General features: G+C 37.2%; 1 protein-coding gene across 1 annotated transcript in view; it reads right to left on the bottom strand.

Moving 5' to 3' along the window:
- PCDH9 (protocadherin 9) overlaps positions 1-23164 on the bottom strand; it is a 698109-nt gene that overhangs the window by 241625 nt on the left and 433320 nt on the right. The window contains exon 3 of the mRNA XM_075139139.1: positions 2885-2960. Coding sequence (XP_074995240.1) covers positions 2885-2960 — 76 coding nt within the window. The remainder of the gene's footprint in view (positions 1-2884; positions 2961-23164) is intronic.

The following is a 23164-nucleotide window of genomic DNA, read 5'->3' as shown; positions in this document are numbered from 1 at the left end:
TATTTCAGGTTTTGAAGACCTGGCCCTTGGTCACTCTTCAAATATAATTAAAATAGCAACATGTTAATATCGAGAAACAATGACTGCATTTTCATTCACACAACTTCACAGTGTACAATAATAAACCACACAATTCACTGACCATTAAAGCCATTAACCAAAATTGCTCTCACCATGAGGCAAGGACTTTACTATCAAGATTAACATCATGGTCCCATGAGCTGAAGAAAACCTTTTACTTAGAATGAACTTTCATAAAAATACAGTGGGATAAATCTATTTTTTGTGCAGATTTTATTCTTGGAGATCATTAGAAAATATTCCCATAAGCCCTTCTCTTTCTCTTCAGTGAAATATTTAAAATAAAAATAAAACATTGTTCTGCAACATTTATCATCCAAAACTGGCAGAGGTACACGTACATGGTAATACTACTACTCTCCACTAAGACTTTTTCCTTACTTTATTGCTGTATCTTTTACCTCAGCATGCCCCAAGTATTTTCATAAGCAGCAATCCCTTAAACAGACACTGAAATGAAATTACCTCTACTGTTAAATACAACAACTATTTCACGTTTCACTGCAATAGAACTAGAAATTCAGTTTAGAAGTGTCAAGGAATACAATGTTGAAATGATACTACATCAGTTATTTTAATCATGAGCATATGTATATATCCACAAAGTAATTTTGCCCAATCACGAGATAGCATTTTTCTCTTCTGAAAATTGCCACAGGATATTCAATAACCATAAACTGCTTTAAACTCCATTTCACATCTCATCCAAAAACTCGTGCCTCCAGTAGCAAAATAACTTTTGACACAATGCCTAGGCAATAACTTGATACTGAATAAGATATAAAAGTCAAATCCATCTAATGGGCAGCATCACTCCCTTCCTGCCTTGGGTTTTCCTAGCATGATTTCTGTCACAGTAATGACCATCTCATTCCCTTCTTAGTTTGTGAGATTTGACGAGATATGGAATGCACTATTTCAATGTCTGTCCTAATTCAGTCTGATAAAAGGCGAAAAACGTATACTTCAATACTTCACTAATCATCAGTACGGCTTGATGGTTAGATTTTCATAAATTTGCCATTAATTTAGCATCCCCAAAGCTAAACGGGTGTAACCACAGACATATTGAAACTTTTCATATAGCTTTTAAGAACACTTATTCACTCTGACTAATCTTCTGTTAGTCTCTGTTTTAGGGATGAATAGATCATCATGATTAATATACTAGGTTTGCACAATGTGTTTCACACAAAATTTCTAAACCCACGTTTTTAATAACTTGCTATACAGTTTACTAAGCACATTTTTCCTAACTATCCTAAAGGATTTTTATGTCACATTTTGAAGAGATGTGCAATTCAGAGTCAGTGAAGCCAATGCGACAGTGCCAACACGCAATGCTGCCTTAAAACTCCTCTCTGATCTCGTTAAATCTTTCACACAGCTCATACGTGGTCAGAGAATTAACAGGGTAATTCCACTTAAGCTCCTCGCTGGCTTAAGCAGACATACATTCTTGCTCCAGAGTCAATCCATTCATAGTTGCCATTCTTTTATAGTTCTTTGTATTTCGACAGATACAGGGTTTAAGATCATAGTTCCAACAACATTTCTGTTTTGGTAAAATAAAAGGTAGGTGTCATATCATGAAAAAAAAGGAAAGGAAAAGGGGAAAAGGGAAAAGGAAACCAGAATACAACTCTGAGACAGTAAAGCATTTCAAATTGTTTCTTCGTAGAGTCTTACCCAACTCACCCTCTCTGTCCTCCCAGAAAAAGTATGAGAAAAATGTTTTGAAGGTCAATATTCCACAGTTCACATTCTCATCTACCATGATTTAAATGTCATAATTCAGATCCAGCTCTGCCCAAATGAGAACATGGACCTTAATATTGTGCATCAGATCCCAGGGCCACCTTCTCTCCTGCTTTGTACAGGCCTAGTGACAATTTAATCATCTATACAAAAGAGAGAAATGCCAGAGGGAGAAACTAATTCTTATTTCTATACTCCTGGGATGCAAGAGAACTCAAGTTCAATTACCTTCCAAGAGCACAGATAAGACTTTTAACCTTTGTCTCCACATTCTAGACAGAAAACAAGAGGCTTAAGGGCAGTGTTACTGCCTCCTCCCAGTTTCAGTATGTCCAAGTCTCCACATTCCAATGCCAAAATACTAGTCACAGTATTGGTTAAGACCTTTTTTAGTACTGACTGTCACAAACGCTGCAATGATGTAAATCTATTATAGAGAAGGAAAGAAGAAGAAAGGAAGAAATTCCCAAACCAGACAACTGCACATACTTAATATTTGTATAAAAATGCGTATCTGACAGTTCTGTTGTTCCAGCCTAACAAAGAAACCCTGTGGTTCTTGCTGTTAGAAGGACAGCAAGTGTTCTTGTTATAGAAGTTTGGATTCTTTAAATTTTTCACTGATTTACTGTTTTCTAGGTTAGTCTAAGAGATAGTGCAACCTCCATGTCCTTGCTCTTTAAATGTGTAGTTAGAATGCCTTTCCTAAAACAAAGTCCAATGCTAAATAGCAACAGCACCGCAAACATCAAGAAAAGCTTGCTACCTTGTAGGACTTCCTCCTTCACAGCTGTTCTCACTTACCGTACAACTTGTCTGGAGCTGTTTTTTCTCACTGGATGTATTTTTGTTTCTACAGTCAAATTACATGGAGCACTTCAGGCAAACTACATAATTTCCTACCAAGCATTATGAGCTATCATGACCGAATATTCATGCACATGCTTAAAAACATCTCTACCATTGCAGAGCTCAAAGGGATGAAAAAGAAAATAACTGAGTTACCAAACCAACTCAGATAAGGAGAGCACTGAAGGTGACTTACCCGAGTTGGGGTCGGAGTTGCCATCAGCCTCAGTCCTCTTGTCCGGTGAAGCCTGGTCGTAGAATTCGTCCTGCGGCTGAACCAGAGGGAGAGGGTGTGAGATCAGGGTTCCACCACCCACCGGCTCGTGGTCTCCCAGACCACTGTCACTGCAGCTTTCCTGGGAGCCATCGGGGAGGTGAAATGTAACACGGCGCTGGGACTACAAAGAAGAGCACAGGACACGCTGATTAGTGCTCTTCTTTTCTGTTCTCCTGACTCTTTTTTTTTTTTTTTCCCCCAAACTTTTGACATACAAATAGATTCCTGGCAATGCTTATGAGGCAATTGTTAGTATGGTGTTTGCTTGTTGTTTGTTTGGTTTTTTTTTTTGCTTGCTTTTAGAGCAACCCAGGGAAGATGGCAGGCAGGAGAGCCTAATTTCAAAGGTCTGCACGTGCTCATCTGTGAAGTAAGTTTCTCATAAGAAAGTGATCAGTAGACGGTTAGGTATATTTCTTATAATTTTAAAAGCACGATCTATAAAAACTCTGAGAAGCAGAAACCATTGCAAAGTATGTTATGAAAAGCAAATGACATAAGTATATATTTCTGTGGTTAAAACCGGTATTACCACTGTTCATACTGGAAAAAAAGTCCACCAAGTTAAACAAACCAGTAAAAATGGTTGTCATCTTCCAGGAATAGAAGGATATCTAAACACATAACTATAAGAATATTTAACTGATATCAATTATCTAACTAATATGCATATTTAGGATTGATAATATATCTGTGAAATCACAGTGGTCAGCAAAGAATTACAGAATGCAATGATGGAATAAGCAATTACCACTCCCATAAGAGAAACAAAACCAGCACATACTTTGTTCAAAACAACACAGTGAATGAGAGCCAGAATTACAAATTTTCCTGAACTTCTTAAAAAAAAAAAATACAGTCGTCTCAAAAGAAAAACAAAACAAAACACAACACCTGCAGTGTACACTTGGTTTAGTTAACCATTATTGATTTTGAACCTCTCTCATCTGGAGAAATAACTCGACTTTGTGAATTGTGGCCACAGAATGATACAGCGATTCCCCGTGAGCTCCAGAGCCGATAGCACTGCTGCAAATTGTTTAGCAATCGTGACTGTGGGATTCACGAAAGGAATATTACAGGTCTTCATGGATCAAAACACTGCATCTTTGAAGCACCGGAAACAACTAGTTCAAGAGCATCTCAAGAGAGTGGTTAGATTAAGTTAAGCACATCTTCCCACAAAAATGAGTTTCAGCAGCAGGGAGCCTGAGTGATCTGGTTAGCTAGATTGGTTTAGAATAAAGAAGAGATTCACAAAGTTTGCCTTAAGCTTAATAACTAGTTTAGTGGTTACTTTCTTATTAATATTAGCCATCTGAAAGTTATGGGTTATATCTAAGCTAATCATTCAAGGTTTCTACAGAGTCAGTAGAGAAAGGAACATCAGGAAGATACTACAACAGGTGTCTTCCACTAGTTACCAATTTTTAAGTACTTAAAATCAGGTGTCCTGCAACCATCCAAATCCAAGTAAGTTTTCCTGAAGTTAATGGAAAAAGCATCAGGCCCTGACTCTCCTTTTTTTTCCCCTGACTTCCTTTTTTTCACACTTTTATTTTTTTTAATGAGGAAAACCTCAAGTTAATAGTACTAACTGTATGTTTGCTTATTAAAAACTATTTGTTCATGGTAATTGCTACCATTTTACATGATGATCAATATCCTCTACCAGGTTTCTTTTAATTCATCTCCCTTGGGTGGACAAAGATAGTTGATTAAGTCAATTTTAGATTACTGTGTAATTCAGTATAGGAATAAATGTAATACTATTTGCTCTTGGCTGTGATTTTATAATTAGCATTTTGCTTTTAAGTTTCTTTTCTAGCTTTAGGATTAGAATCCAGCTGTAGCAAAACCAAATAGATCCTCTGAGTCATTGGGTTGTATTCATTTACATCAACAGAGGACCTAACTCTATATACTATCACTAAGCAAACTTTTCCCTCACACTTTGTTGCTTTTTCTTATAACTTTTTCATTCTGGAATTGCCACCCTGAACAATTTTTTTTTAATCGCTAACAGGCTTTTTCCCTTCATTGTGAACAAAATAGAAATATACCTAACTACACAGCTTAAAATCTTCTCTTCCTGCATTTATTTTCAGTAACCCAAATTTAGAGATCTGTTTTTCCAAAGTAAGAATTTATGGCACTAGCAAAATCAGTAAGAGGCACAGGAAAAGGAGATTACTTTCATTTTTTTAAACTAAAAGACTCTATGAGAAAATATGAATGACTGAGAAAATAAATCCTTAAAGTAAAGGAGGAGATGAAAATTTTAATTTAAGATTTTGCAAAATAATTAAAGCCCTGTAATTAATTAACCACCCAAATAAACAGAAAAATACGTAATTACAAAAATGTCCAGTTTCATGAATTATGTAGTAACAATACTGATCTTGGGTAACAAAAGCTCCTCATACTAGCCAAAATCTGCTCTGACTCTATACTGACAGGCGACCAGTCAGCCAGTAAAATAGCACAGGCCTAACACTAATACTGGCAACTTCTTAGCTGATAGTGCTATAAATTTTTAAATCCGTACTTTAAATGATAAGAAAAAAAAAATATTGGCTTGGCTTTCTGAGGACCCCACAAATCATAAAGGATTATAAAAAAATCTAAAGGTCACGTAAACGGTGATCCAGTTCCAGAGATGATGAAAAGGACAGCATGCAGTCCATCAAGAAACTTTAGTCTAAGCCGTGCCATCAACACATGAGGGGAAAAAGCCTTCTACAGAGACTCAAAGCAAACACTTAAGCTTAGGCATATTATATTAATTGCAAGGGAAGACTGTCACTCAACCCACTGGGAGCTTATGAGGGTGTTAAGTGATGTGATATGTGGCCGCCTCCTCCAGCTGCCTGGTCCAGGACCCGCCTGCCTGGGGACCCGGGGTCTCTGCCCAGGCTGAGGGATGCATCTGCCACTTCCCCCTTTGCACTCACAAAGCTGCTGCAGTACCGAGACGGAGCCTGTATCCCTGACACACACGCGGGGACACACAGAGAGGACGCGGCCACGACCGGTCACACAGGCGGCCACAGACAGGGCGCTGCCCCCGGCAGCACCCGCACTGAGGACTCACAGCAGACACGGGCACAGGCAGCCACGTCCCCTCCTCCTCTTGGGCTGGCAGAGGCAGAAGGTCACTGGTGCAGCACACACACCACGCTCTCCGGGGTCACAGGCACACGCACATTCGTGGATCCCCCGAGCACCAGCACGGCCCCTCTGCCCGCCCGGCACCCCTGCCCGGATCCCGGTCCCCCTCACCCGCCCCACAGGTCCCCGACTCGCCGGCTGCTCCAGCTGGGTGCTCGCTGCACACACGCAGCACTCGCACACTCGTCCCACAGGCACCCCCGACTCGTGGGGTCCCCCGAACACCAGCACGGACCCTCGGCCGGCCTGATACCCCTGCCCGGACCTGGGGCCTCCTGCTCACCGGCTGGTCCAGCTTGGAGGTTGCCAGCGAATCCACACGCACACCCCATGCCCGCCCCACGCACACCTGGTTTGGGGAAGGTACAGACACTCGCCCCCAGCAGCCGACACCCGGCACACCGGCTGCGACCCGTGGTCCCAATCCAGCCGCCGGTGCTAAGCCCCTCACTCATACATGGAATTTCTTCTTTCTACAATAGTATCAGGGACTTTTTCAGAAGAAAATCCTACAACATGCTTAGACTATGTTTGTGTTTATCTACTCCCTCGTGCAACCGAATGTAGCTTTGAATTCTTTTTACCTAAAGACAGAATCAAGTTATTCTGAGTAATGAGGTTTATAGTTGGTACAACACTGGGACTAATGATAACAAGTAATTATAATTTTAATTATGCTACAACATATGCAGGTTTATATACAGCATGAGGTAGGGTTATGGTTCAGGTCCACAACAGTTGGCCAAAATTCAAATCTAAAATCTGTGACATATTCAATCATAAACCATCATTTTGGGGGGGAGAAATATGGGTTTTCTTCAGGTCCTGAAAAACATCCAGTCTTTATTTTTAATCAGGAAATATCACATCATTGTTATGTGAATGAAAGGAAAATTCAGTCAAAACAATATGATTTTAACCTGTGTCAAAGTAATTTCAACATATGATTCAGAAGAGTTTGACTGAATAGGTTTTTGAACCTGGCCTGAATTTAAACATCAGGAAAACAATTGGTATCAGTTACATGGAATCATTCTTCTTTTAATCACCTATTGCAGCAGATTCCATAAAGCTCATCCAGGTGAAGCATGACTTCACACCCACAAGAGATACAGAGAAGAATTAATTCTGTATCTCAGATGGCGATAAAGGATAGCAAACTCTGGTGCTGATAAGAGGACAGTTCAAGTGTAATAGGAACACATTTTTTTTTTCTGTTTTCAGACCAGGTGGTCAGCCAGCCGATACTTTTTTTAATCATAGTAACAACCGAAATTATATCAAATCAACCACACATGAAACTGGACTAACTGCTTCTTTCCTGCTACAACAAAACCAAATACATACCTAGTACTTTCTAACAATTGTAATTTGTGGAATTACTGGATATAAGAAATAGCTGTGGTACTTGAAAATCCCAATAAAAATATCAACAAGATCTCTTGGGTGGAGGAATGGATGGTAGAGGGTGGGGACATTCCTAATGTTATTGATCAAGCACAGAAAAGTAGAACCTGTGCTTGTCATAGCATATTGCATTTTTCTTCATTACAATATTTTATTTGGAGATACTGGAAAAATTAAAAAAATCTATTTTAGTCGCATCGCAGCTTATCATTTTCCCTTCCTCATATTTTTCTGTCATATTTTTCTCACTTCTGTTGTCTTGGTATGAGGAATTCAGTGGTGCCCAGTGACAGGACAGGTAATAATGGACACAAACTGAAACACAGGAGGTTCTGAACACCAGGAAACACTTTTTTACTGGGAGGGTGACTGAGCACTGGCACAGGGTGCCCAGAGAGGTTGTGGAGTCTCCCTCCTTGGAGATATTCAAAAGCCGTCTGGACACAATCCTGGACAATCAGCTCTAAGTGTCCCTGCTTGATCAGGGGGGTTGGACTACATGGCCTCCAGAGATCCCTTCCGATCTCAACCATTCTGTGATTCTGTGAATTCTAATTGAAAATAAAAGAAAATCTAGAAATATCTGGAGCAGTTTCATAATTTTCCAGTGTTGAAAACATAATGTTGTACTGAAGTACTTTATTTCTGACAATCCTAGCTTTATAAAACGTATTCTGATACCAGAATTTGTAACTTGATTTCATACAAATCCATTGCTTTGGAAAGCAGCATAGTGTGTTAAAGATACAATCCTGACATCCTTACTTAAACAAAAGAATTGGTAGGAATTGTACCTCAGGATGGATTTTTAGAAAAGGTGGGCCAATACCAGTGAGGTTTGGGCACTGCGTGTGGGACTAAGCTTTTTGCTGCTGCCTTATTTTCCCAGAAACCTTCATACACAGGCACAAAGTGGGTTGTAAATAGTGTAAGTTCTTTTGTTAACCTGAGCGCTGATAGTCTGAAGTAGAGAAAAAGATCATGCCATGTGATATCGAGTGTTTGAAATGCCCTATGGCAGATGAAGTACGAGCTGTGTTGGAAATAGAACTTTCATGTAGGAAGTGTAAACACTAGCTTTCAAAACCGTTCAGTGTTTTCTGCTGTATACTAGCTTCTAAAATGCATTTTACTTCCAATTATGTGCTTGAATCAAATAGCAAGTTACAGAAATCAGCATTAAGAGGAGCTTTTGCATGGTGAGATTGTTTTATTCTGAAAACCAGACTTTCAAGCTTTGTACAACTATTGTATTGTTTTTGCTAATCAGGGATCCAAGAAATAATTATACTATTGTTCCATTGCTGAATGTCTCACAGGGACAGATTTGGCTACCAATCCTATCCATTGTTATAAAACAAGCTATAATTAAAAAAACATTTCTATACTGGTTTGTTGCAAATAGAACCTGCTGAATTTTAAGCAACTGAATCGGCTTCTGAGTTTACAAATCAGATACTTTAAACAAAATGCCCTCTTCTCCACTCAATATAGTTGTAAGTTAAAAGCCTTGATTTCTGTCCTTGATTTTCCAGACAGGCAGAAGTCACCAAAATATCCGATTCATAGCAAGTCAAATTAAGCTTTACAGAATGGGCCATATGTTTGCATACCAGGATATATATTCAAACATGACACATCTTCAGTTGTCGTTGAGGTCTTTTATTTCAGATATGGAGATTTTGCATCAACAAAAATTCTTTCCCTTTCCTTTCTGAGCTATTATGCCCTACTTTGTGTTAAGATGACAAAGGAATATTATGAAGGAAAAACAAAGACAAAGAAAACATTCTGGGAATATCTTCCCAGAAAGATTGTTGATATGGAGGCTTAAAAGAGAAACTTAAAAAAAACAATTTACCATTATGGAAAATAAACAGAAGAATCTATACATGACATATTTTAGTGAATCTTAAACCCCACTATAAAGAAGTCAGAGGAGAAACATATTAAAGTAAAATCAAGTGTAAACAGTAGACAAATACTCTAAAAAGCCTATGAAATGATGATGATGAAGAAGATATTTTTTGTGCACAAGTTTAAGAAAATGTTTAAGGACACAAGAAAAAACTATGCTTCATTGGAGGTCCTGTGTGGAAGATGTCTGTTTGATAAAGTTTGTTCCTCTCAGGATCAAAACAAAGACTCCTGGTTCACGTACTAAAACGGATATACATTTTTTTCTGAGATCAAGCCCGTAAATAGAAGAAGTCGAGTCACAAAAAACAGACTAATAACAGTTTCAGAGGGGAAGAGAAAAGATGTGCTGGGCACCATCAAGCTTTAAAGTAGTTTTAACAAACTATAGTTTAAACCCTTCTTTTCTCCTAAGACAAACCCCATTTTTCTCTTAAATTCCTACGCTGGAAGCACAAACAGTGCACCTCTTAATGCAGCAAGAGTGTGATCTGGGATCACAAATATAACAAATTCAACAGGAAACTTACACAAAAAATATCTATGTATTTGCTCCACAGAAAGATTTGGCAAAGTCTTTGAATTAACATATGGTTGCTGTATTAGTTTGTTTTATAAACAAACAACAGTTTGTTATATATGTTTTCAGTTCTGATTGACTTAATGAAAGCCCCCTAAAATCTACGATCTACCTTCTTCTTTCCAAATTGGAAAGATGAATGAAAATATACTTCTGGACTGTGACCTTCTTTGAAAGTGTGTAGTTGTAATGTATCTTGCAGGAAGGCCACAAAGCCTTCGTGTTTCACTCAAGCTTACAAAAGAATATGAATCTGAGATAAAATCATTTTACTTTGTTAGTAAAAGCCACTCTTGCTTTTCCCAGATAATCTTGGCTCAACTCTGTGTTACGTACAAATTGTGCAGTAGATTTAAGAGTTCTAATTTGCTAAGAGAAATAGGATTATTTTTTTCTTGGTTACATCTAAACTAAACTCACTCATGCAGTCCCCATGACAGTCCTACCTGCACCACAGGATAACCCATTCTCCATGCCCATCTTGATCTCTTACCTACAGAACCAAGATAATGGAGATAGATGATCTTTCCATCAATCTGTTAGGCTAAACTAAGAACGAAAAAAGAGAAAGCAATTCATACTGCGTCTTCATGTTACGCCTTCATACCATGCTACCTCTATAAATAGGTGGAGTGGTTAGGCATTTACTTGTTTTTAACCCTTAAGGTAACAATGTTGGTATTGATTTCAGAATGTAAATTGTTGTTATACCAGACAATCTTTTGGTTTCTTCTGCTCAATTTCTCAGTACTAAAATTTCATAGACATCAGTAAATTACACTGTAATATATTAAAAGGAAGCATAAATATAATCACCTATTATATCTCTCTTGCTACTTAGGCTGCAGAGAACTGGTCTTCTTCCGGGTGAAAATATTATCAATTACAGTCTGCCCACTGACTGGGAAGGAAATGTCTGCTTGATGGTCCCAAGCACATTTAAACATAGGGAACAAACAGCCTCTCTGGTTGAGAGTTGTTTTAGTTTTGCAGAGACAGTGAATGAAGAAAGACCTGCAGTCAAATCCTATGGTTTCAGTCATCTTTTGAGGTAAGATAACTTTCTTCCTTTGATTATATAGTGACGTTCCTTTGTTTTATTTCATGAAACTATAGTCTTTGTGCCAAAAATTCTTCCTGGGTTGTGCTGGATTTTTTTTTTTTTTAATTGGACACTCTAAAGAATCATAGAATCATAGAATCATTAAGGTTGGAAAAGACCTCTAAGATCATCGAGTCCAACCGTCAACCCAACACCACCATGCCCACTAAACCATGTCCCCAAGCGCCTCATCTACGCGTCTTTTAAATACTTCCAGGGATGGTGACTCAACCACTTCCCTGGGCAGCCTGTTCCAAGGCCTCACCACTCTTTCAGTAAAGACATTTCTCCTCATGTCCAATCTAAACCTCCCTTGGTGCAACTTGAGGCCATTTCCTCTCGTCCTATGGCTAGTTACTTGGCAGAAGAGACCAACACCCACCTCACTACAACCGCCTTTCAGGTAGTTGTAGAGCACGATGAGGTCTCTCCTCAGCCTCCTCTTCTCCAGGCTAAACAACCCCAGTTCCCTCAGCCGCTCCTCATAAGACTTGTGCTCCAGGCCCTTCACCAGCTTCGTTGCCCTTCTCTGGACGCACTCCAGCACCTCCATGTCCTTCTTGTAGTGAGGGGCCCAAAACTGAACACAGTATTCGAGGTGCAAAGACTGACAAACCTTTAACTAAGGACACTAAACACAGGACTATCGTATATTTTATTTTAAGTTTTGTCTTCCTAATATCCACTTAGAAGGCAAATACTCCTTTTCCTAATAAGCATTGTTATCTATCTATGATAGATATTGACTGCAAGGTAAATTTGACTTAACAGGAAAGCTGAGTGTTACAATTTAATCTAGTCTAAGCCAGAGTATTACCTTGTTCAACTTGGGAGTCTGGTAAAATACTAATAAATTTTCAACATTTTCAGTCGTAGCCCCCGTCCTCCTGAATTAATTGTCTGAGACTCAAGAAATCAGTTCTAAGCTTACAATTATGCAAATTAATATCTCAGATGCATGGAAAGGCAAGTGGCGGGAAGAGATGGAAACTGCCATACACAACAAAACATAAAAGAAAATAGCCAGGTGTGCTACCAGTAGACAACTAAGCTAATGTTCAGAAACATTATTCACCCAAATGGCTAGACGTTAGTAAACTACAGTTTGCTATATTTATTACATGTTTCTTACCAGAAACTCTGTGGAAAATAGCCCTGAGAAAGAATTCATTAAAAATGTAATAATTTTGTAGATACCTATTAAAAATTAGTATTGTATCTAGGATAGTTTTCTAAATACATTTGTAGTTAATGGAGAAAGAGAGGCAGTTCTAGTGAACATTCATGCCATCCTAAAAAATATATGATTGTAAAATACAGTAAATTGCCTTTTTGAGGTGTCTGTACTCAATCACTGACTATAGATGACTAGCTAAACTTAGGACATGTATTAGAAGACTTAAGACAGATTAATCCCTTTGACAACTCTGCTGTTATACTCCTTGACAGTAGAGAGACATGAAATTCAGAATTTTCAAATTTAAATGCCCAAAGTTAACCTATCAGTAAGAAAATGTAGGTCTTGCATTATGTTCATAACTATTTTGACACTCAACTTTAGACATTCATCACTTGAAATTTTAGCTGCCATTAAGTATTTAGGATACAAGAATCTGATGAAACAGATGTCATCGACAAAAAGATACTGCACTGCCTTACCTGTTGCTCTGGCACATTTTATAAGAAGAGCTTATTTGTATTACAGCATGCAAAGAAACTCACATATAAAGAATTTAGTTGTAACAGAATTATATTTTATGTGATCTTTAGTAATTTAAAGACTTCAGTGATCTTCAATTTATTTGTTTAGTTTGATTTTGGTGATGAGCTCCTCCTAGCAAGACAGATAATGCACATTGCAAGTGCATTCAATTGAAGAAGCATTGCAGAAGCACTGTACCAATTATAACGATAACAAGCATAACTTTTCTACGCTCTCAGAAGTTTTACATTAGTAAAAGTACGTGTTGATCAATAATGTATATGAACTACTAAAACGTAGAAACAGCTGTTGCTGAAATTTTACAAGTTTAATTATAATAATAAATTTGCCCTGATTTACATTCTGTGAAACTCATCTGGCTTCAGTAATGTGAACAGGGTAATAAAGTTTCTGGGACTTTATTTTAACTATAAATTACATTTTTAAATGTGAGAAAAAACAATTGAGAATATTTCCCATCTGAGGAATGTACATTATCTGGAGGCTGCTTATAAAAAAGAACCCTATTATTGTCTTATATGAATGACATAGAATAATGAAAGTATTGACTGTTACATTTGCAATTATATTTATAATGTTAACGTAAATTATGTTTACAGTATTTAATTACAGAAGTATTCCATCAACTAAGGTTTATTAATTGTATTGAGTAAAGTGATACATGTGGTATCATGTCAATAATCTTGTTGCAGCTGATAACTCCTGTGTTGTAGAAGTGCTGTGTATGCTTTCATCACAATCAGTCACTACAGCAGATATGCAGAGTTATGCAGTACCAGGAAGCAGGAAACATCCCAGTAATCTTCAGGAAAAAGAAAGATGTGATAAAAACCCCTTTAGTATTCTCTTCCATTAGCATTCTTTAGTACGGCATATAACCTTGGAAGTCAAGCAGGCCACGGCTCTTGTGTAAAGGTAGCAATCTTTTGTCTGGGGCGACGCAGCCTTCACTCTCTATTATAACTAACCTCAGGATTTGAGTACTTCGTTTTTAATTGTGTATATAAGAGGAAGAAAAACATACTTCAAAATCCACAGATTTAGCAGCAAATGACCAGCTGTTCACTGGGAAGTTTTGTATCATAGGACTCTAACACTGTTTTAAAAGAAAAAAGAAAATCTGAAGCCCTTTAAATGATCACACTCTAAAACAGCCATTGCTTATAGTGACATCATGATGTCAATCTTCACTTTTATTTATGTGAGTTTGAGGAAATGCAATTAAGAAGATCATATTTCTCCTCAATAAAGCAAGGATTAATATATGCAGGAAAAAAATGAATTCTCATAAAGGTTCTAAGGATATCCTGTATTAGCACGGGGGTGGGAGGAGGGCAAGGAAGGAGGCTCTCAATTTAGGGATGCTGTAGGGGGAACAGTACATTAGAACATTGCCTCCTGAACTAGTACTAGCGTGTGTAACGGGTATCTGTCACTGACAGCTTACCAGGTTACAATTAATTCTGGGTCATCAGTCATGTCTTCCTCTGCAAGCACAGAAAGCAGAAACAGCAGCAGCATTGCCCTTTGAGGATAAGGCCTTTTACATGCTATGATTCTAGAAAGCAGCTGTACATCTATTAACACAATGGACACTACAGCTGTCACGTTAAATAAATGGATCCACATTGGAAAAGCTGAAAGTGGACATGATTGTCAAGGATAATACGGTTAAGATGGTGCATGCTGGGAAAGATGCAATTTCTATAATATTGTAATTTTGAAACTAATATTATTATCCCAATCGATTGCACACGCTATAAGTTAATTAAAATACCCCTGTTAAAACATATCTGCATCTCTACCAGAAAAGAAACTAGACAATAATGTATTTGCACCATAAAAAAACCTATGTTTTGTTTACTTGGGACAGGACGTCCTTAAGAACTGCTTTCCTAAGAGTAGACTTCTAAATTTTATCTTATATTTATATTGAACTCCCAAAGCTTTGGAGTTTTCATTTTGCATACGCAAACACGTGCTACAGAAAATAAAAAAATAAATAAACCCCCAGCTTTTCACTTAGGATTCTTCAGAGAACAATACATATTACAACAAATACTGACTACAAATCCTTCTTCCGCCATATGTGTACATATAACACATATGTACATCTGCCTGGTAATATCTTATGATGTCAAAGTTTGGAAAACTAAATCCACAGAGAATGTTAGGACTTTCAGTGGCTGAATGTTTTTTTTTGTTTTGATAATAGGCCTTTCATTCCTGTGCCATGTTGACTATTGGGGCAAATCTCTGCTACATGAAATTATATTCCCAAATAAGGTGCAAAATGAAGAGTAAGCATATTAAGATTTTTCCACACAGAGATTTCTCGAAAAAATATAAAATATGCTTCAGCAGCTTAGCCAGTGAGAAAGCTGAAACCTCATTTATTAATAAACAAGATTAAAAAAAAAGAGGGAAAAATAAGGCCTTTTTGCAACGGAAATCAGCTACACAGAGAAGACTGGTACTGCAGTACTATCAAAACAGCAGACACTCTCACAGGTATCTTACTGTAAGAGTAACTATTTAGAAATGTATTTTCTGCTGACGTCAAGCAGAAGTCAAATGAGAACTGACAAGAATCACTATTATTATTAGACTTCATCCAATTTTCAGTATTTTCCACAAATTACATATGGCATGCTTTTGACACAGTAAAAGTTACAGGGAAAACAAGAACTCTATCTGGATAGTTTTAGAAAATGCTGCCAATGCCATGAGTTCCCTTGGAATAAGCCGAAAGATAAGTTTGATAGTTTGCGTTCATATTTTGGTGTTGATGATCTAACCTGATTTGTGCCAGCTGAGTTTAATGTTACTAAAATGAACTCACACCAGTGATTTCCTTCTTTCTTTCAGTGGTCTAAAAGAATAACTTTGCAGAAGTCTTTGAAGTTACATCAAGTGATGCTAATAACCACCTACTTCTGCTTAGCGTCTACTGGAAATAGATTCACTAGGTCACAAATGCAAAACTACAGACCTTCATACGATCTTGGCCTGTGACTTCTCTAACATCATCTGTCTACAAAACTGGAGAAAGAAGGATATTGGGCAGTTACTTTGGACATAAACCATTTAGTGATTGGTGCATATTTTTTTCAAATTTACATACTAGCAAGTTTCTCATTTCACAGAATTTGTTGGATGCCATCACCTTTGATCCCAATGTTTAAAACTGATGGACTTATTTGTGCACTTTCCACCTACAGCACACGACCATGTCTATTAATACAGATAGCCGAAGACAGCTGACTTTTGAGCCCAACACTTACTAACATTGCAAGGGTAATTTATACGTATTTTGCAAATGTTAGCTTTTTATTAGGCTAACTGACAAGCACAAACCTTCTGTTTCACATTTTATTTTATGCAACAATATTAATTTAAATAAAAGCATGAAAAACACAGAGGCACAAAGCAATGAAATTGTACTTCACAAAAATATTGTAAAGGTATATGCATATGCCCTGTGTGTCTTTGTTTTGCAGAGAGTATTAAAAAAAGAAGTGCAAAGAGGTTGAATCTAAACCTAAACCAATGGTTTACGAGTATTGCTGTTATGTCACAATACATTCTTTGTTACATTACTAGCTATCTACAGAACAGACAGGACACATTTCTGAGTGAGAATTCATCATTAAACCAATTATTAAATGAATTATATCTATTTATGGGCAAATTGAACTGACTTGCATTATTGTTTTAATATCAATTTCTCACATAGTAGTAGTAGATCAGGATCCTTTCTGATACGTACTACTACGACAGATGGAAGAAAATGCATGGTGGTACTTCAAGATTTAAAGTGTTATCAGACTATAGAATACATCACAGAGCTCAGTGCCTGTGGAAGCCACCTTATCTCAGGCTTCACAGGTTGACAAGGCATGTAAAGAATACATCCAAACCCCCTGGTATGATCTTTATTGTTGAGAGATCATGGATATGGAAGCTGAGGTATTTCCACAGGAACAGCATGTAGGGTGATAACAAGTCAAAAATGGCAGATAATCACGCCTACTTCATCAAGAATCTGAAAATGGAAACTTTTTTTTTTAGAGAGAATGAGCAGAGGAAGAAGATGTCATTATTACATTATAGTTACTAGTAATATTAAAAAGCAGTGAAAATACCAGGCAAAACAACTTCAACGCTGAGAAAATTCTCTGATATGCAGCGATATCAGAAAGTTTCTCGCTGATATCAATGGGATTAGGATTGGTCTAACAGCATCTTCACGAGCCCTAAAGCTAATAAAATCCCAAGTTTTTCTTGTCATCCAACAGTCAATGTTCTGAATGTTTCTGACACTACCAACATTTTTAATCTAAATTACATTACTCACAGATATTACCTTTTGTACCGAAGACACTCATCATACATAATCTACTTTTTTGCCTTGTAGTGTTGGATTTTCTTTTCCAGTGTGTGCTAAGTGTTCTTTGGATATAAAAATTTAAGTCTGATTATGGCTTCTTAAACAAGCTTTAAGTATATTAAATAATCACTTAGGTTTGACATAAAGTATTTTGTGTGTCAATGTTTTGTGTGCGTGTGCAGATTCCTGTGCTTGAACTTCTTAGAATCAGTCAAATATATATTCTTTTAATAGCTTATCTCTCTAGTTTCTAAATGGAGATCAAATTCTTATGTGTAATTAATGAACTATATATGAAGCATATCCTCAACTTTTCAATTACACGATGGCCAAAAAGCCCTAGTCAAAAATTATGCTGCAATCAAAGCGAGATTGACATTTCAGTATGAAATGACAGGCATATTTCATTAAAAGGCCAAATTCTGCAGTTATTCTTCAGAAGGTAACGGAGGCCTTGCACTGCAGGATTGCTGATTTCACCGACAGGAAATTATTCCATCAATACCTCCATATGCAAAGACAGAATGGCCAAACTACTGAAGTGTCAAGCATGCATCACATTTGACCAGACCAGTCCTCATGTATATGCAGGTTATAGGACAGCCATAGAAGTCCCACTTGGCACAGATGTATTCCCTTTGCTCCTTAAAACAGCACACGCGTCGCACCGAGGCAGAGTGACAACAGCTGTAACAATGTACTGGAGAAAAACAGCAGGTAGGCTAGTTAGTGTCTTTGGTATCAGGCATTTGTCTGGAAGATATCCTGGAATTGGGGAAAAAAGCAGGTAAGACTACGTTTGGGTAAGTGCTTACCACAAAATTATCTTTTTCCATGGGAATAGTTATAGATAATATTTATTGCAACTAGTTCTATTGAAAGGAATACAATCAAAATGATTAAATAATTCATTCTGATTCTAAAGCAAACAAAAGCCTAAAACATGTATATGTAACAGATTAGAGAAATGCCTTTGAAAAAGACCAGAGGGTATGGGCTTTGCTCCGTAGAGGCAAGGCTATTTATCATTATTTCTTAGGAAAATGCACAGTTCAAAATCTCTAGAATTAAAACTAGAAACCCTCTGGATAATGTATTTTGAATAGCAGCCCTAATAACAACAATAGAAGTAACAAAAATAACCGAACATCAAACTGTAGATAGTTAACTTCATAATGAGGAAGCCAAATGTTTCCCACACTAAGAAAAAATTGATATGGTACATGCCTTGGGTTGACAGATGGAAGGAAAAGAAAGACAGATGTGCTCTAATTTCTTGATTTTTTTTTCTTTCGCCTTTTTTTTTTTTTCCTTCCATAAGATGACTATCAGGCATAGATGAAACTCCTTACTCAATAACACTGGCTACAGATATTCACCAGAGCAATAATGCCAAATATCCTTTAGGACTTTGCCCACTAGTATAATCTCAAATGATATTCAGTAGCAAGCAAAATGACTAACAGCTGGCACTTTCCTTAGAAATGGCAAAACACCAACCAGGTCCAGTTTGTGCAGCCCTTGTAGAGGGCACCATCTGGAATGCTAGCCTGAATCTTAACAATTAAAATCAGGGACCAGGTCAGACAAGTAGCATCTTAAAGAATTCATGATACTGAGTTTCTAAGCTAAACTGAAAATGACAGAGCAGCCCACATGTGAGAGGATATAAGTAATCATTCTCACCCAGGGGATGGAGGGTGATCACGTGGTTAAAGTACAGGACACGGAGTTAGAAGGCTGACTCTGTGACAGATTTCATGTGTAATAAAATGTAAGTCACTGTAATCAATAGAAAGTTTCCCATCAGGCTCAGAATCAGCTACCTGGGGTCTCTCTTCCAGGTACTGAGAACCTCCTGACAGTGGCCAGCTGCTGTCAGCTGCCGGCGATGTGAAACACTCAACATTTTTGCTTATCGATAAGTGGGAAAGATCTTTGCCTTTTTTCAGCTAGGCATGATGCTTATAAAAACTAACATGATATTTGCAAATGAATTTGAGATGCTCAGATGGCAAATGCTATCCAAAGAATAAATATTTTATTATTTTATAATTTGAGGTAGAAGAAATGTGTTTATAATTTCCATTTACTTGTAAAAGTAAATTGTAAAGAATTGTAAAAGGCTTAACACTGAGGAGGGGAAGGATGGAAGAGAAAATAGAAGAGTGGCACTGTGAGAGTTAATACTCAATTAACATAGGAAAGAATGCTGTTCCCTCACAAAATTTACAATCTTATTGAAGACTGGATGAAGTAAAGACAACAAGAGAGCCATGGGGAAATAACAAAGGTAGCAGCAAGAGCTCCATATGATTACAATGGTTAGCTATGTGTCCTGCTTGATGGATCTAAATCATTATGCTTTCCATAACTTATTACTCTTTTCTTTAATATCCTAATTTCACTTTTATGATGAATTTTACTTTAAGATATTCCTTTTCATGCTTTGATTTTTAAAACCGTAACTAATAGAAATTACATTTACTCCTCCCCGCTTCAGACATTTCCTTGTAAAATCCAGTAGTCATCTACTTGCAAACAGCTAGGGCATCTTCGGGAAAATAAACATAGGAAGACCCATTATCGACTAATGGCGAGAACAGGATATTCTACATAAACGCTTCTATTAAATGGTTGTGAAAATACCTAAATGTAAGTTTTCCAATAAGTACAGAGGTTGTTTTAATCTTAGAAGAGGTCATTAGTCTGTGATACCACTCAGCTTACTGTGTTTTCAGGCTATCCTTTATTGCCACTTTAAAGATCTTTTTAACTAAGATTTCTTCAAATATACAAAAATCATTACTAAAATGATATGATACCATACACAAGTAGTCCAAATGAAAGCACAGAAATATTCATTTCTGGAAAATTATGAATATTTATACATACTACATGATATGGACATTTCTCTATGATAATATCCAAATATTGCTTATATAAATAATGGTGTGCAACTCCTCCAAACCAGTAACTCAAAAACTGCTTTACTCAATCCTGCTTTCTGTCTAAACTCAAATATGACAAATGCGTGGGTTGTGCCAGCTTCCAGAATAAATACTTCAAACAGTACCCATGACAATTTTCACTGGTATCTAGCACAAAGACCCTCTACGTTTACTTGTGATTGTGTTTAATTTCATATTGAGATGATTAATCAGAGTAAATGTCTTTATTTTCTGCTGTTTTAACTTCAAGAAATGATCTCTTCTGTTTTTATCCTATTATAAGGATCGTTACAAAAATGAGAAACAATTAACACTGGGTTTAATGCGTGAATGCCATAGAGCTGAAGTAATTGCACTCAAGGTCTGCTAACTTTTTAATCAGGCATTTGGTTGCAAGCTGCTCACAATTGATTCTGAGAGAAGAACTAACACAATCTAGGCAGCAAAAGCAGGTGTGCCAAAAAAGCAGACATGTTGGCAAAACCAGTGAAAGAGTCTAGAGGGTAAAAGAAGCAGAAACTGATGGAAAATTCTTCTTAAAAGACTTTTGCTTGGGATCCAGTCATAACTGAGTGAAATTAATTGAGGCAAATGAGCATAGAGAGAGTTTTTTGACCAAAATAATTAAGAAATATGAACAGCAAAACCACAAAAGCTCAGCCTAGAGAAGACTTGCCAGTCAGAATCTTAGTGAGCAGAATTAATTAGATTGGGGAGTTGAAACTTTCACATGTATTTTGCTAAATAAATAAATAAGAAATACCATAAGAGGTTTCTGGAATTACAATTAGAACACTTACTATTCTCAGCATTTATGCTTTGTTTTGGAGAAAAGAACAGATCCATTTTTATTTCTATTCATTAAAAATATCTTTTTTTCCTTTCTCTAACAAATCTATTCTCCATGATTAAGAGAGTCCTGAATTCAAAAGTGCTTACACAGCATAGCACTGGGTGCACTGATAAATTACACGTGTTGATGAAGACTATGACTACACACACACGTCTATAGCATCACAATTATGTCAAACAAGCAAGTGTATCCACTTGCAAGAATAGAATCTAAATGAAAATTGTATGCTTACATCACTTTTCAAGTGAAAATACCCCTCCCTGGTTCATATACTGTACTACAATAGTAAACTCCTTTCAGGATTGCCCTCAAGAAAAATTCGATTAGGTTTATACGTTTGCATACCATCTTCGAGGTTTGTGGGTTGTTTTTTTTTTCTTTTTTTTTTTTTTAATCAGTGTCTTTTACTAAATCACCTATGATGTACTCAATGATTTTGGCACACTTCTACACAAATTCACAGTTTATATAACCTTATATAGCAGTTCTGCATCAGGATCTTGACCAAACTCTCCAAAACTTCTAGAAGTAGAAAACCATATTGTTAATAAGGTTCCAAGCCTTGTTAATGCAAATCGGGAAAGAATCTCACTTATGAACCACTAAGCACCATCTACCTTGGAAAAAACCCACCTAGAAAATAGGTAATGCAAGGGGTTTGGAAGGTTTATTTCACAGATATCTCTGAAAAACTTGGTACAAATAACACTTTTTAAAAGACTGACAAGAAACAGGACTGAAACCTTGTTAGAAACCCAAGCATTTCTAAAACAAAAATATTTTGCCAAATCCTAATCCTCCTGCCTAGCAACAATTTCCCTGTAAACTCCAGAAACAGATTTCCTATCTTTTAGGCACGCTTTGGTGAAAAAATGACTAATATGTCAGCTTCCATGCTTTGCCATTTCTAAGGCAAAGCAGGCAATGGTGATTTAGAACTAGACTAATATGTTATGTTAAAAGTAAGGGTATCTACACATTGTTCTAAACCCTTGCTGTTCTTTTTTTTTTTTTCCAGATGAGTGAATCCTACAAAGTACAAGATGTATTAATTAACCTAGATGAGAGTCGCAGTATACAGACGTCCACATCAAGACACATGGGTCCAACAGCTTCACTTCAAATTTTTTTAGAGTTGGCTGAGCACAGAAGTGGTAGGATATCAGAAGCTTTAATCATTGCCCTATGTTCTTTAATCAATAGCATCATCTATTCTCAAATTGTTCACCAACACTTGAAAACAGCAAGTTGCAGCAGCTTGGGCACCAGCAGAGCAAAATAGGAAGGATAGCTTCTAGCTAAGGCAGATGACCTGAGATGCCTAAAAGTTTTTCTCTCTTCCGATGCCTAAATGGCAGCGATGATGGGAAGCAATACCCAGTTCAATGGCCACTATGTCTCCTTGGGATAAGTATGGAAGAATAGTCACATATTTGTGAATCTGCCAACACTCCAATGACAGCTTTCTCTCTTTCACCTTCCTTCTAACAGCTATCACTCAGTCACTCTACTCTGTCGTCTGCAGGTGAAGGGTTTTACAGAAATGAAAGGCAGTGGTCTGGCACAGGGTGACCCACACACTCTCACAAAGAGACCCTTAATCATAAGGGACTTTCACATCACTCTGATCTGGGAGCAATTCAGGATAGATGCCAAAGGAAGAACAACAAAGAAACCAGCATTTGAAAGTTCCCTCAGTTGCTTAATAATACTGCTGAGATGGCTTTTGCCAGATTAAACAGACAGGGTCCTTTAGACCCTAAATATTGCTCTGAAACTAATTCCCCAAGCATTGTCCAGAGTTTAACAGGGGTTGGGATACCGACAATCAAACTTTGAAGTAATTCTTCAAATTCCAGTGGAGTTGGCTGCAGAGACAGCTAGAATATTCAGGTCTTTCCAGGCCAAGGAGAGAGAGGGCAGTTTGATTTCTTTGCAATTGTTGTCTCTAAAGGACTTGGACAAAGCAATTCCAACACAACAGCTCATTTCTAAAACACTTTAAAGTAAAGGACAGGTGTGGGGGGTAGTGAACTAGCTGATATTTTTGAATGGTGCCTACATTCAGCACAGCATTCTGACACTTTAGGAGAACACTACAGGAG

Source organism: Calonectris borealis, chromosome 1 (genome assembly GCF_964195595.1).
Source record: "Calonectris borealis chromosome 1, bCalBor7.hap1.2, whole genome shotgun sequence".
Classification (NCBI taxonomy): Eukaryota; Metazoa; Chordata; class Aves; order Procellariiformes; family Procellariidae; genus Calonectris; species Calonectris borealis.
The sequence above is the reverse complement of the archived record's forward strand: the minus strand, read 5'-3'. Positions and strand labels throughout refer to the sequence as shown.